We start from the raw sequence: 14,701 nt of genomic DNA, 5'->3' as shown, positions 1-14,701 counted from the left end.
AGTGGCTCAGCTATTGTGTAAGAGGCGTGTGACAGCGCGACTCCTGCCTGTGTGGGTACACATCAGTGTTCCCCACTGCTCACTCCTGAAATGCTACAAGGAGGCAGGAAGAAAGGAGATGTACACACACACACACACACTACAACACAGGGCATTAGAAGTCGAATGGAAGCATTTATCCCTAGAACTTACAGTGGTTTTTATCTTGTCACATAGGAAAATTTTGAAGGACATAATTTAAATAAATCAGTCTTCTCTAAACTTTGCAAAATAAATTTGTCTCCAAATTCTTAGTTCAGTATTAAAATTCTATGACTACATTGTGATTTTCTCATTGGTAAGTTCTGATTTATGACAGAGTCCCCTGTAAGATCATAATAATCCTAAGAAATGATGGTGAACTGCTTTATATTATCTGCAATTTTACTATTTGATATACAGAAATTAATGGGAAGAATCAGATGAAATAGTTCATATAATGTCATTTGTAAAAAAAAAAATCTATGTGACCAGCTCTGTAAGAATTGAGAAAAGCAATAATAAATCAAAATAGCTCAGTTTCTCAAATGTTGAGACAAAAATCTGTGAGGGTGAAGTTAATGAGAAGCATTTTGTTGCAAGACATCTTCAAGTTAGTTAACAAAAAGTCACCAATCACAAAAATATTAGAAGATTTTTTTTTTAAACTTAAATATAATGAGCACTCTGGAAGAACTGGCGAGCCCGAGGACTCAAACAGAAAACATCCCACCTCCTCCCATGAAGTCAGCTTCCCTGCGAAGCACCTGTCTGAGGAGAGCAGGGCAGGTCTGCCTGTTTCCCACTGTGCCATTCACTCAGCTGTGCAGCCTGCAGCAGAACAGGGTTTCCACATCTGTAAAAGCGTAAGCTCCTCATGTATGTCAGAGGCTATGTGAATTACCTGGTGAATGATTACATAAAGTGCTGAACACATAAAACCCTACATAAATGCTGCACACCATTACTAACAGAGATGAAAAACAGGCTTCAGAGGAAAACAGTAATTAAATGCCAATAAAGGCGAGCAGCTCAGCAGAAAAACAAACTAACATGCAGCGGTAGGCGCCAGGGATCCTACTAAGCTGAGCAGCTGAAAAGAACAAAATGGTGTCCAGGACAAAGTGCCACGTTCCACCAGGCTCTAAGGCATGGCAAGCATCAGATGCTCCTGAAATGCTCAAATTCAAAGCTATTTGTATTTCATCTTAAGATGTACACTCCTCAAAATGAAAGTCAAGTCCCATAAACAGAACTAGGTCTTTTCAAGGAGTGTTTAGGTTAAATGTAAGTAATACACACACAACGCATAAACACTTGCTCATGTGCAGTGTGCGCGCGCGCGCTCTCTCTCTCTCTGTTTCTCTCTCTCTCTAACACCAACAAGCCCATTAAATAAAATACAGTGCAATGGGAATGGAATGTTGGAGCAATTAAAGGATTCTGACCGGATATTCTCTAGAAAAGCTTTGGCTATATTATTTAACTCTTCAAGAATAAAGCAAGTGTTCTACAGTTAAGCAGAAAACAGGCACACACTATGGAATCCAGGCTGGGTGGATAACACAGAAAAATAACTGTGCAGTCTGAAAGAGAGCAGTTTACCACATGTATCATGGCTGCTCCAGACCACATTTCTGTGACCGGAAGACCTGGGATATACTTTCAAAGTCTTAGTCTTTGCTATGACATATCTAATTCACAAGGGACACTACTTTTAACATGGGAATTTATAAAACTCCATGTGATGACTGTTAAATCCACAATCCTGATATTATGTACTTTCTCAGCAGAAATCTAGTCTTCATAAAGACATAGTTTATAACAATGGAAACTTACTTTTAAAAATATAAAGCTTCCAAGTGTGACTCATAAAGCTAGAAAACAAACCCCCTTCTGAGCACGTCTATCTTGAATGTTATATTACACCCATAATTGTTCAATTCGCTGTTAATTATTACTTAGGAATTCATGTTTATGGCTCTGCTTCACCTGCTATATGAAAACATATTCCTGATATATTGTACCTTAACTTCCTGGATCAATATACTCTGGCTTAGCCTTGTAAGAGAAGTTAACAATGTAATCTTTTCTTCTCTAACTACTAGTTAAGAATAAACTGAGAACTGACAGCAGGGAAAGAAAGCTTATGCTAATTATTCTCTTTCCATGCTCCCCACAGATCCAAAGTAGAGATCACACTGGACTTTCCAGACTGACTGTCTCCTGTGCGTGGTGGAGGGTTAACGTACTACTTTTAGACTAGATTACTACTTTAATGACAGGGGAATTCAAAGCAGTTACTAGCAACATCTTACAGTGAGCGTTCCAGCAGCTTCTGATGATTTTATTTCAGCACATATTGATTCTAACCTTCCTGGATACTAAGTGCACTGTATAGATAGGTCTGGCAGTGTGGCGTAGCACATTGGTATTGTGCTTGACTGAATAAATTGTATAATTGTTTAAACTTGCAAGGGCTAGCAATAGTACGAATGGCATTGTTTAATTTTAAAAGAAAATAATTCATTTCCGCAGTTCTTTTGATTGTTAAGGTCTCATGTATCCCAGGTTGGCCTAACACTCATACACAGCTGAGGATGACCATAAACAACCTTATTAACTTGTGTGTGTGGAGGCATGTGTGTTATAAGGGCCGGTGTACATGCCAATGTGGAGACCACAGGAAGATAGAAGGTTTCCTCTTCTACCATTCTGCCTTACTCCCTTGGGATTGTCTTTTACTGAATCTGGAGCTAGGCTGGCAGCCAGCAAGCCCCAGTGACCCCACTTTCTGCCTTACAGGTGTGTGTGGCCACATCAAGCCTTTTCAGTTGTTTTTTAAGTGGGTGCTGGGCCCTGAACTCAAGTCTTCGTGTTCACACAGCAAGTATTCTTCCCCTCCGAGCCAGGCTTGTAAGTGGCTTTTAAATGTCATCACCACACCTTATTATTCATACACGAAGAGGCAGAGCTTATGACAGAATTCTAATGCCACAATTACACTACTTTGACTTTTCACAATAGATGACAGTTGCTTCACCTGGCAACAAGATATCACATCCAATATTAGTTCAGAATTTATTAAAATATATTATGAATTTATGAAACACTATTTTGGTAATGCAAGCATAGTGGTGTACACCTTCAGTCCCGACATCAGGAAACAAAGGCAGGTGGATCTGTGAGTTCAAGGGAACCTGGTTTAAGTAGCCAGTTCCAGGACAGCCAGGGTTACAGTGGGACCCTGTTTCAAATAAATATTCTGATAGCTAATTCCACATTGACTTAAGATTACTGTTGCTATAATTATAGCAGTTTTACTTTTTGTCCAAATCCAACATCCTAAGAAATGTTATTTCTCATTTTTAAGATCATTATCGATACACAGATCTGTCAGGAGTCACATGAGTACCAACAACGACAACTGCTTAAGAGAGCCTATGATGTTTAGATGTTATGCTATACATATTAAAAACTGTATCTTAATCCTCAGACAACCAAATCAATTAGGTTAACACCACTTTCAGAGATGAAGAGGTTGGCTGATAGTTCAATATCATCGCCGTTAGTCAATATGACAATTAAAGTGAACATTAATTTAAATAGAACTAAGGAATTTGTTCCTCAGTAACATGTGGGAAGTGGCCATCATACTTAAGAGAGCAGACATGGACATTTTTATTGTTACAGAAAGTTTGACGAGATACTAGATTTACTGATTTGTTCTGGCTGCACTGTAATTCCCGCAGCTACTTACAGAGTCAGCATGCCGCCTCCCTCGGCTTGTACTTCCTCTTACTTCTCTTACTCTTAAATTCTGTGCACACGTGTGTGAGCTGTGTGGGTGTGTGAACATGTGAGCGCGGGTAACTGCAGAAACTAGAGGAGGGGGAGGGTACCCTAGGGTGGGAGCACAGGCAGTGGGAGCTACCACGTGCGGGTGTTGGAAAGTAAACTCTGGTGTTCTCTGCAAGCGCAATACTACTTTACTCCCAACTACCTATTCGTTTCTCCTGCCTGTCCAGTCTGCCCTTAAGAGGCTTTTTTATTTATTTATTTTTTTTTTAAAAAAACAAGTTTATTGGTTGGAGAGATGGCTCAGAGGTTAAGAGCACTGAAATCCATTCCCAGCAACTACTTGGTGGCTCACAACGATCTGTAATGAGACCTGGTGCCCTCTTCTGGCCTGCAGGCAGAATACAGGCAGAACACTGCATACATAATAAATAATAAATCTTACCCCCCCCCCCCGCCCCAGTCCCAAGTTTATTACTTTATTTATTAAGGAGTATTTTAAAAGAGGAAAGGAGAGTCGTATATATCTGTCACCCGGCTTCAACATTTATCAACGCAAAGTCTTACATTTAATAAACATTCTACTTGATCCCACTTCTCTTTCTTTGTTATATATTATTAAGAGAGAAACTGGCGATTTTCCAGGGCAGAACATAGGGAGGCACTATACTATGATGGCTAAGACTACAGAGAGCGACCAGGCAGGAATAAACAGAATCACATGTTATTGGAGGACAAGCTGCTTACTTTTTCAAGGAATAAATTTATCTATGTAATCTTTTCTAACAGCTACATATTATTTTTTCTATGTTAAATGTTTTTGGCCACTTTAATTTTTCTTTAACTTTTTTATTTATTTTACATACTAACTACAGTTTCCCCTCCCTAGTCTACTCCCAGACACAAACTTCCCCATTCACTCCTCCATCTCCATTAAGAAAGGCGCAGGCTTCCCATGGGCCTGCACAAAGCAAGACACATCAAGTTGAGGCAGGACCATGCTCTTCCTCCTAAATCATGGGCAGGCAAGGCAATCCAGCATGAGGTAAGGTCTCCCAAAAGTCACTTTAATTCTTAACAGAATAAGTATTTCAAGGCAAATGTAAAAGAGGTATTTTTCTCCAGGCTTTTATATCTCCTTTCTCAAGTTTATAAAAGTAAAATGATATAAAAATTGCAACTATAATAAATATATTACAAGAAGAAGGCCCATCTTAAGTTTCTTCCTCAGTTTCCCTAAACTAACTAATTTCATAATTAGTGATCATCCAGGGCAGAACATAGAAATTTCTGTTGTTTACAACATGTACCTTATAGTGAAATCCATCAATAAACGGAATCAATTTGTTAGTAATCACATAAGAAACATTCTATTTATTTATTTATTTATTTACTTATTTATTTTTAATTTTCAAGACAGGGTTTCTCTGTGGTTTTGGAGCCTGTCCTGGAACTAGCTCTTGTAGACCAGGCTGGCCTCGAATTCACAGAGATCCGCCCACCTCTGCCTCCCAAGTGCTGGGATTAAAGGCGTGTGCCGCCACCGCCCAGCATAAGAAACATTTTAAACTTTACAGTAATTTTAGAAATAAACTTACTTATTTTGATATTTACAATACATGTGACTTTATTTTATCATAACACCAAAAACTCAGAGCAACAATAGAGCTCTGGAACAATTTTTCTGGTGTGATAGGAATGGCAAGAGACAAAGATGATTTGCATTCAAAGAACCATCATATTTCAGAATTAAGTATGACAGTTCATTTTTTCACTTGTACATCTTAAAAAACCTATTTTCTAATTTTTCTCTTATTTCACATTCATGGTGGTTTAATGATTATTCAGAAAATTAAATTTTTATGTCAATCTTAAATTTAATAACTAAGCTGAATAACCAACTACTCATGATTCAAATCTTGTTCTAGTCATGCAGCATCACTTTTTCTGCCGTTTAAAAAACTGGAAGTGGTGGCCGTAAGAGGGCAAAGGGCACATCATGTAAGGCTGCTTGCTGCCACGTGCACACGCATAAAACAAAAAATAAAACCCCAGACTCATAAACGAACAGGTTAACAAATGTGAATGACTGGCTTGGTGTGTTGATGCATTCCTTTAATCCCTGCACTTGGGAGGCACAGGAGGGCAGATTTTCTGAGTTTGAGGCCAGCCTGGTCTACAGAGCAAGTCCAGGTCAGCCAGAGGTATAAACACTGTCACACACACAAACAAACAAAACAAAAAAAAAAAATAAAGAGTCAGAAAGAAAGAATGTGAGTGACTAATGAATGGAGCAAATCTTTTGCATAAAGGTTTTTTTTCCCCTTAATATAGATCCAGTTTTAAATAAAGGTGTTGGAAAGGAATTTATTTATGGACACTGAGGTAATTCACGGGTTACTTCATATAAAGGATCAGAGGCAGATAAGCCCAGAGTTTTCTTGGCAAAGTCAATACAAATCTCAGTAAATGTGTAAAGTTGACCTGTTTAAAAAGCCATCTTGACTCTCCAGATGACACGTGATTATAATCCTTTCCTCCTGGCCGCCCCTGGCTCAGTAAGGAATCTAGGAGGACAAGAAAAAGTTGGAGCTTGTGCCCTTAGCATGGGCAGTGTTTTGCTAGCAAGTATACCATGATTTTCATGCTCACCACTGCCTGGCTCATGCTAAGACTTCTGATCACAAGGTGAAATATGAGCACCTAATGTGATGATAACATGTTAGTACAGGTGTGTAAAGCCAAGCTGCATATGGTGGATGGAGGGTCAAGAGTCACTCACTGCTTTCTGTCTCGTTTAAGACAGGGCATCCTCCGGTCTCTGTGCCCCATCTCGCCCGAGAAGCACGGGGACTCCCGAGGACCAACCACCTGAGTGGGTCCTGGAGATTGAAGCTCAGGCCCACACACCAGCACACACAGCAAGCACTTTACTTAGTGAGCCTCTCCACAGTGCCGTGAAGTTTGAATCCTTAGATCACTGAAGACTATGTTCATGATTAAATTATTTAAAATGTACAAACCAAATAAATCTACAGCAGCAGACTGACAGTGTCTTTATTATTCAAATAAAAATGTGTAGATGGTTTACCTGATGTCTTTCTCAAGTTGAGCTGTACACTTCATCAGTGAATCAATCTTGGAATCCCTCTGCCGCACAGACTCTATGAGGTATCTGTAGGGTTGCTGAGTCTGATTTAGCAGTGAATTGGCTCTGTCACGCTAAAGAAACACAGATGTCATTAAACTGCAGAAAACGTAACAAACTGAAGTCACCCCAATGCTTCAGTCCTGTAGCAATTTTTCTCTTGACATGGCGTCTGAAACCAGGACTGCATGCCCGCACTGAGCTACACACCACATACCCTGATCTCATGCCCGCACTGAGCTACACACCACACATCCTGATCTCATGCCCGCACTGAGCTTCACACCACATACCCTGATCTCATGCCCGCACTGAGCTAAATGCTATGCCCAGGGTGTACCACAATTCTTGCCCATGAAATGCTAAAAAATCTGTATACATATGGAGGTTAAAAAATGACTAATCAATACAGTCATTATAAATAAAGTAATAATGATTGCAAACACTAAATGAAAATGTAAAATACTAATAGATATTAATTTGGAAGAATGGGCACCCACAGTTTCTATTTGTTCATCTGAGCAACCAAATGACACACACACACACACACATACATACATACATCACAAACACATGCACATACATATTATTTCTTTTAATGAAAATTCACTACATAAAATACAATCTTTCACTTAGACTATTTATTTGCTTGTTTATTTATTTATTTTTTGGTTTTTTTGAGACAAGTTTTTTTTTCCTGTAGCTTTGGAGCCTGTCCTGGAACTAGCTCTTAAAGACCAGGCTGGCTTCGAACTCCCAGAGATTCACCTGCCTCTGGCTCCCGAGTGCTGGGATTAAAGGTGTGCTTAGACTTTATTTTTTAAAATATGTAACAAGCATTCAATGATTATTTCTTCATATCTTCTTTAGTTTTTAAAACATAATTCATGTACCTGAATCATTTTATATGATTAAGAATTTAAAAAACTATAGTTAACACACTAAAAAACCAAAAACCAAACCTATAAAAGTTATCATTTAACCCCCCCCCCCCACCAAAGCAAGGTTTCTCTGTGAGGATCTAGTCACGGTTTTGTCTCTTAAGTGGGAGTTACAGGAATACACCACCACACCTGCTTACACTTTCTTCTTAAGTCTACTTTAGCATCTACACACTTACAAATTTTAAGCTCTATCTGCACTTTAGTACTTCACTATTTCTGAGGAAGGCAGTCTACTCAGTTTCTGAAAACAGTAAGTGAAGCCAGGCATAGTGTCCTCTGCCTTTAGTCCCAGCACTTGGGAGGCGGAGGCAGCTGGATCTCTGTGAGTTCAAGGTCAAGCAGAACTACAGAGCTGTGTAGGGAGACCCTGTCTCAGAAAAACTAAGGAGCCAGAAAAAGTAATCTGTTAAGTGGGCCAGTGAGACAGCTCAGGCAGCAAAGACCCTAGCAGAGAAAGGCGTGTGGCCCCGATGCAATGACGTGACTACAACAAAGGGAGAAAGAGAACCAACTCCAAATTTGCTGTGTGACCTCCCCATCTGTGCTGTGACACACACACATCTCATACTCATAAAAACATTGGAAACCCAAGAGAACAGTAGGTGACTAGCCTCCCTGACGGTGAGGAGAGAGGGTGCAGGGAGATGGGGAGGCGGTGCTAAATGTGCAAAGTTTAGAAAGAAAGAACAAACCCAGGCAGCAGGCAGAACACGGAGTAAGAGAAAATGCTTGAACAGTGGAGAGAACATCTTGGAAGGGCAAGTTTCCCCTTCTAGCTAGGGTTTTGGTGTACTTTTCTTTTGTTCTGATGTTCATTCTTTAAAATCCACTGTGACGTCACAGGAATCTTAGCTTACTAAATTACCTTAGAAACATTCAACTATGGGGCCCAATGAAGTTCTCCTAACCCGTTAAACCAGTTTCTTTAGTCAATTATATCAAACAATTGCCTTGACTTTGTTTTCACACAATTGACCCTGGCTGAATAAACTCAAGTGACAAGTGGCTTTGTGTTTCAAAGTGCAGTCTTCTGGCTAGGCCTGTGAGGTGGGCCCAAAGGCAGAGGGAAGGCTGAGCATTTACAAGAGCTAGCTAGTAAACTTTGCTTGGGAATGAGCAGTGTGAAACTTTCCGCCTCCTTCAGTTGCACAGACTACGGCAGGTACAGCAGCTGTCCTACGCGGTTTAGGCCACTTTGTTTTTCACAAGAGCAACTACACACATTTGATCTGAAGACAGCAAAACGAGCCAAGGTATCAAGTTCACGTGCTGGGACTTCCTCACACTCACAGAAGCTACACTATGACTGTTTTAAGGATCTATTTCTTTATAAATGTGTGTAGGGTCTCGAGTCTCCCAGACATCTGTCCCCCATCCCCCGTTCTCTAGGGCCTAGTCCATACTTGTCCTTGTAGTGGCAGGTGAGTTCACGCCCACCGAGCATAACCCCACTTTCTCCACCCCAGTCTATTTTCACTCCCTGGCGGAGAACAATACAACTCTTAATAAAAAGAGGTGATATTTTGTATTTGTGAAAAAGTTAATTGAACAGAATTTAATTCTTCTGATTAAAAAAATTTTCCCAATACAGTTTCAAGGCCTTTTTTTTCTGGTTACAGTAATAAGTGTTCAAAAAATTTCCCAATCCCTTGTTGCCTGTTGTTAGTGAGCGTTTCCTTATAGGAAGGCCTCAGTAGCCAATGACTCAGGCACCATACAACACTGGCCTCAGGATTCAGGTCATGACATAACAGTTTATAAGATTGTTGTTCTTCCTTGGTTTCAAACACTGGTGTATGACTCAGAGGAAAGTAGTACCTGCTTAAAACATAATTATACTTTGCATTTAAAAATTAATTCAAATTACACTGAGAAGACAATCCAAAATTATTTTTCTCTAAAGATTTGCAAAATATAAACATGACCACATTTTGTTGTGTGTCCTTAAGAAATTTTTTAGCACATTTTCATAAGGCCAAAAGGCGTCTCTCTCTCTTCTGTCTTCTGTTAAATCTTTCTAGAATACCTACTATGTTGTAAAACACCACACATGCTAAGAAGCACCTGGTGGATGCATTTGGCCCAAGACAATGGAGCATGCTAGTGAGCTTCAGTGCTCAGGTGTGTGAAAAGGTTCAAGGCTCAACACGGAAACAGCCAGCCAGAAGAGACTTGTGAACCTGGAAAAATACAGAGTATTTATGATTCTGTGCCTCCTCGAGTCCAAGTACAGATGTAATGGGAATGAAGGGCCCGCGAGAGCTGAGAGGAGGATTTCAACTTCGTCTGTTAGGAATTTCCTTCTCTTTCAAAGCTCCTCCTGAGAAAGTCAAGTTTGGAGTCTAAAAGAATTTTAAATTATTTCTTATACATACACCACATGCATGTTTGGTGTTTGCAAATGTCAGAAGAGGGTATGAAGTCCTCTGGAACTGAAGTTACAGATGATTGTGAACCATTATGTGGGTACCAGGAATTGAACCTGGGTTCTTGGTAAGAGCAACAAGAACTCTCCATTTCTTTCGCCCTCAAGAAATTCAATTTCCCCCCCAAGATAGGGTTTCTCTGTAGCTTTGGAGCCTGTTCTGGAACTAGCTCTTGTAGATTAGGCTGACCTTTGGATTCACAGAGATCTACGTGCCTCTGCCTCCCGAGTGCTGGGATTAAAGACATGCCATTGCCCGGCAAGAAATTCATTTTTAAAGTGACTCACCTGTATAGTAAGTTCAGACTGAAGTGTGAGTATGTGGAGAATCCGCATAGAGTTTTGCAAATGGTTCTTAGCATATTGCCTTGGCTTTAGAATAACTGATAGTTTTCAAGAATGGACCATAATCAAGATTACTGTTTTGGCACTGCTATTATCTTTATTTATTTAAAAACAATTGCTGAGCAGTGGTAGCACAACACTCAGGAGGCAGAGGCAGGTGAATCTCTGTGAGTTTGAGGCCAGCTTGGTCTACAGAGCTATTTCCAGGACAGCTAGGGCTGTTACATTGAGAAACCCTGTCTTGAAACGACCACCTCCACAAAAAAACAACAACAACAAACAAACAAACACAACAACAATAAGCAAAAAGCAAAACAAAACAAACATCACAAAGGACCTGAAAACCAAAACCCAACAACTGTCTTGCTATAAAAGCCAGGCAGCTGGGATTGAAGACAGGCTCCATCATGCTAGTTTGAAGACTTCTCACAAGGTTTGACACAGACTTACTTGTCCCTATAGTGCATTAACCACTCACATGGAAGAAACAGGTACATGTGCTGATCTTTAGTTTAACCAATAATTAGTTATTTTAAGGCAGGGTAACCCAGGCTGGCCTTGAACTTGGGATGGAACTGAGGATAATCTTGAACTCCTCCTCCTCTTGCTGCTACCTGCAAGTTCTGGGATTACGGGCTGATGCCACCATGCCTGGTTTACTTGGTGCTGGGGATCAAAGACAGAAATTGGTGCACATGAAGCAAGTATCCTACCATCTGTGCCCCATGTCCGTTTCTGTGGCTCATCATTAAAGCAAATGGTACTTTTTATAAAGTATCACAGCAAAGCAGCCTCCAAACACAAGAGGTAGAGGAACAATGGTTAATGATTATGTAACCTTGTTAAAAACTGGTTCTGGGGCTGCGTCACAGTTCCTGTGAATTTTGTTTGTCCTGACACCCTCTTTATTTCAAATTCTTCTTTAAAACTTGTCATGAGTCACCAATTTAATAGAGCACTCATATCCAGTTACATGACATCCTAAATGCCAGCTCCACAAAGATGAAGTGCCACATGCAATACGTTCAGAGAAAACCAGCTCCCAAATTCCTTCCTAGGACAAAAGCGGAAGTTCTGTTAATTTTGTTAAGATGGTAAGTTAGAATTTCTCTCTGGAAAAGTTGCTTTCCACATGCATTGGGGGAAAGTGGCAGCAAGGACTGTCAAGCTCACAAGTGACAGAAACTGGTCATGACTGTCTCCCCAGGAAGAGAATTATCACACCCCTGCCCCATCCTCTTTGCCCTCTCCTTCCCTTGTCTCTCTTTCTGCCTTTACCTACCGCTCTTACTTTCCTAGACAGTCTTACCCTGAGTGCTTTATTTATTATGTATGCAATATTCTCAGTATTCTGCCTACATACATGCCTGCAGGCCAGAAGAGGGCACCAGATCTCATTACAGATGGTTGTGAGCCCTGATGCAGTTGCTGGGAATTGAACTCAGGACCTTTGGAAGAGCAGGCAGTGCTCTTAACCTCTGAGCCATTTCTCCAGCCCCACCCTGAGTGCTTTAAATTTGTGGTTCTCCTGCCTCTACCATCCTGGTGGCAGCCCTAACCTTTTCCTAACTGTGTTCTTCAGATTCTATTTGCCATATCTCTCCAAACCTTCTCTCAATAGAATTTACATTATTTATGTATTTATCTCCCTCCCTCCCTCCCTCCCTCCCTCCCTCCCTCCCTCCCTCCCTCCCTCCCTCTCTCTCCTTTTGTCGGGTCTGAGGATTGAGCCCAGGGCCCTGTATTTCAAGTGTTGACCACTGACCTAAAACCCCAACTCCACATTTCTCTTTTTAAAGGCAGGGTCTCACAGTAGCCCAGGCTGGCCTCAAACTTGCCACTTAGCAAAAGACGAACCTCTAGCTTCTACCCTCCAAGTGCTAAGATTATAGGCACGTGTCACCATGACTGGTTATCTACTGGTCATAAAAGAGAGGACCTTGTTACGTTTCGGGTTAGACTCAAACTCCTGAGTTCCAGCTCCTTCAGTGTCAGGAGGAGGCAGGGCTGCTGGTGCCACTTCATTAAGCTTGGCTGTACATTTTAAACAGTTTCACATTGACATCAAAACTGAACAGAAAGTAGTTCTTTCTACATTGACACCTCAACACAGAATTTAGGCTTCATTTTACAATATTTGGACTGAGACAAATATATTACAATATATATCCACAGTTACTCTGATGAAGAAGACTTGCTCTGTCCTAAAAATTTCACCAAACATCAGGCTGGGGAGATGGCTGTGTGCTTGCTATGCAAATGTCAACATCTGTGTTCAAGTTCCCAGAGCACACAAAAGCTGGGAGCAGTAATATGTACCTGGAATCCAGTTCTTCCATGGCAAGACAGGAGAATCCCTAAAGGCTTAGGGCCACCTCACCGGGCATATGCAGCAATGGACAACAAAAAAGAGAAATGTGTCTCCAACAAAGTAGCAAAGTGAGGACTGACAACCAAGGCTATCCTTTGATATTCAGAGGTGCCATGGCATGCATACATCTGCACTTACGCACATATATGCACACAATGTATATATCATACATCTATATGCACACACAGATTTACTATATGCAATGAAGGATGGCAATATGATTCATGAAGTAAATGGATTTAACTGAACCCAACCAAGGAAAGACATAATAATAGAACTCATACACAAGTATATCTAAAACAATATTGCGATTATATTTATAGTTGAGAAAATGAAGTTTGAAAGTAGGCTATGGCTAGCTTTATGTAAGAATGGATAAAGAAAATGTGATACATTTACACAATGGAATACTACTCAGCCATTAGAAAAATGAGATCATGAAATTTTCAGGTAAATGGATGGAGCTAGAAAAAAAAATCATCCTGAGTGAGGCAGAAATACAAACATGATATGTACTCACTTATAAGTGGATATTAGCTGTTAAATAAGGGATAGCCATGCTACAATCCACAGACCCAGAGAGAGACTAAGTAACAAGGAGGGCTCAAGGTGGGGTACTTGCGTCTCCTTGGGAAGGGGAAACAGAAGAGATTTTGCAGGTGGACTTGAGGCAGGAGGGTTCAGACATGGTGGAAGAGTACTGGGAAATACAACTGGAATTGGGGGGGGCATTTGGGGGTTGATGTGGAAACCTAGCACAGTGGAAACACCCAGGAATCTACTAGGGTGACCCTAGTGAAGAGTCCTAGTAATGGGGAATATGGAGCTTGAACCAATTGTCTTTTTTTAAAAAAAAAAATATTATTAGTGTTCTGACTGACTGCATGCCTGCCAGAAGAGGGCACCAGATCTCATTTCAGATGGTGTGCGCCATCATGTGGTTGCTGGGAATTGAACTCAGTGCCACTCAAAGAACAGTCACTGTTCTTAACCTCTGAGCCAGCTCTCCAGCCCCCAATCATCTTTTTTAACCAGGCAAAGCTTCCAGTGGTGGGACTGGGACACCAACCCAGCCACAAAACCTTCGACCTTCAATTTGTACTGCCTGCAAGATGTGCTGGGGTAATGGTGGAACAGAACTTGTGGGAGTGGCCAGCCAATGACTGGTCCAACTTGAGGCCCACACCCTGAGAGGGAGACCATGGCTGACACTGAATGGCCAGGAATCAGAGGCTGGAAAGCCCAGAGACCTAGGATAGAACCAGACATATCTGGCAAAAAAAAAAAAAAAAAAAAAAAAAGTCAATGTAATGATTTCTAATGATTAATATTCAGCTATACTCATTATCAGTGCCTAATCCGACTGTCATCCAAGAGGCCTCTCTCAGCAGCTGATGGGAGCAGATGCAGAGACCCACAGCCAAATACTAAGCGTAGCTCAGGGGAACTCTGTGGAAGAGGGGGAAGAAGGATTGTAGGAGCAGAAGGGTTGAGGACACCATGAGAACATGGCCCACAGAATCAATCAAGCATTCAGTCTCTTACATAAGCATGCACAGACTTAACTGACAGTCAAGGAGCCTGCATGTCTGACCTAGGCCCTTGAATATATGTGATAGTTGTGAAGCTTGGTGTTCTTGTGGGCCTCCTTA

The 14,701-nt window shown here is 40.9% G+C and overlaps 1 protein-coding gene across 4 annotated transcripts in view; it reads right to left on the bottom strand.

The window, feature by feature from the left end:
• Positions 1-14,701, bottom strand: part of Pibf1 (progesterone immunomodulatory binding factor 1) — a 149,491-nt gene that overhangs the window by 35,744 nt on the left and 99,046 nt on the right. For 3 of the 4 annotated variants that reach the window (XM_041675467.1, XM_041675485.1, XM_041675476.1), the window contains one exon: positions 6,908-7,038. The exons of the other annotated variant lie outside the window; for it this stretch is intronic. In XM_041675467.1, the coding sequence (XP_041531401.1) occupies positions 6,908-7,038 (131 nt within the window). The remainder of the gene's footprint in view (positions 1-6,907; positions 7,039-14,701) is intronic. 4 annotated transcript variants of the gene reach the window in all.

Source organism: Microtus oregoni, unplaced genomic scaffold (assembly GCF_018167655.1).
Source record: "Microtus oregoni isolate MIOR12 unplaced genomic scaffold, Mior012 000001F_ref0000356, whole genome shotgun sequence".
Classification (NCBI taxonomy): domain Eukaryota; kingdom Metazoa; phylum Chordata; class Mammalia; order Rodentia; family Cricetidae; genus Microtus; species Microtus oregoni.
This window is presented reverse-complemented; position numbering and strand designations above follow the sequence as displayed.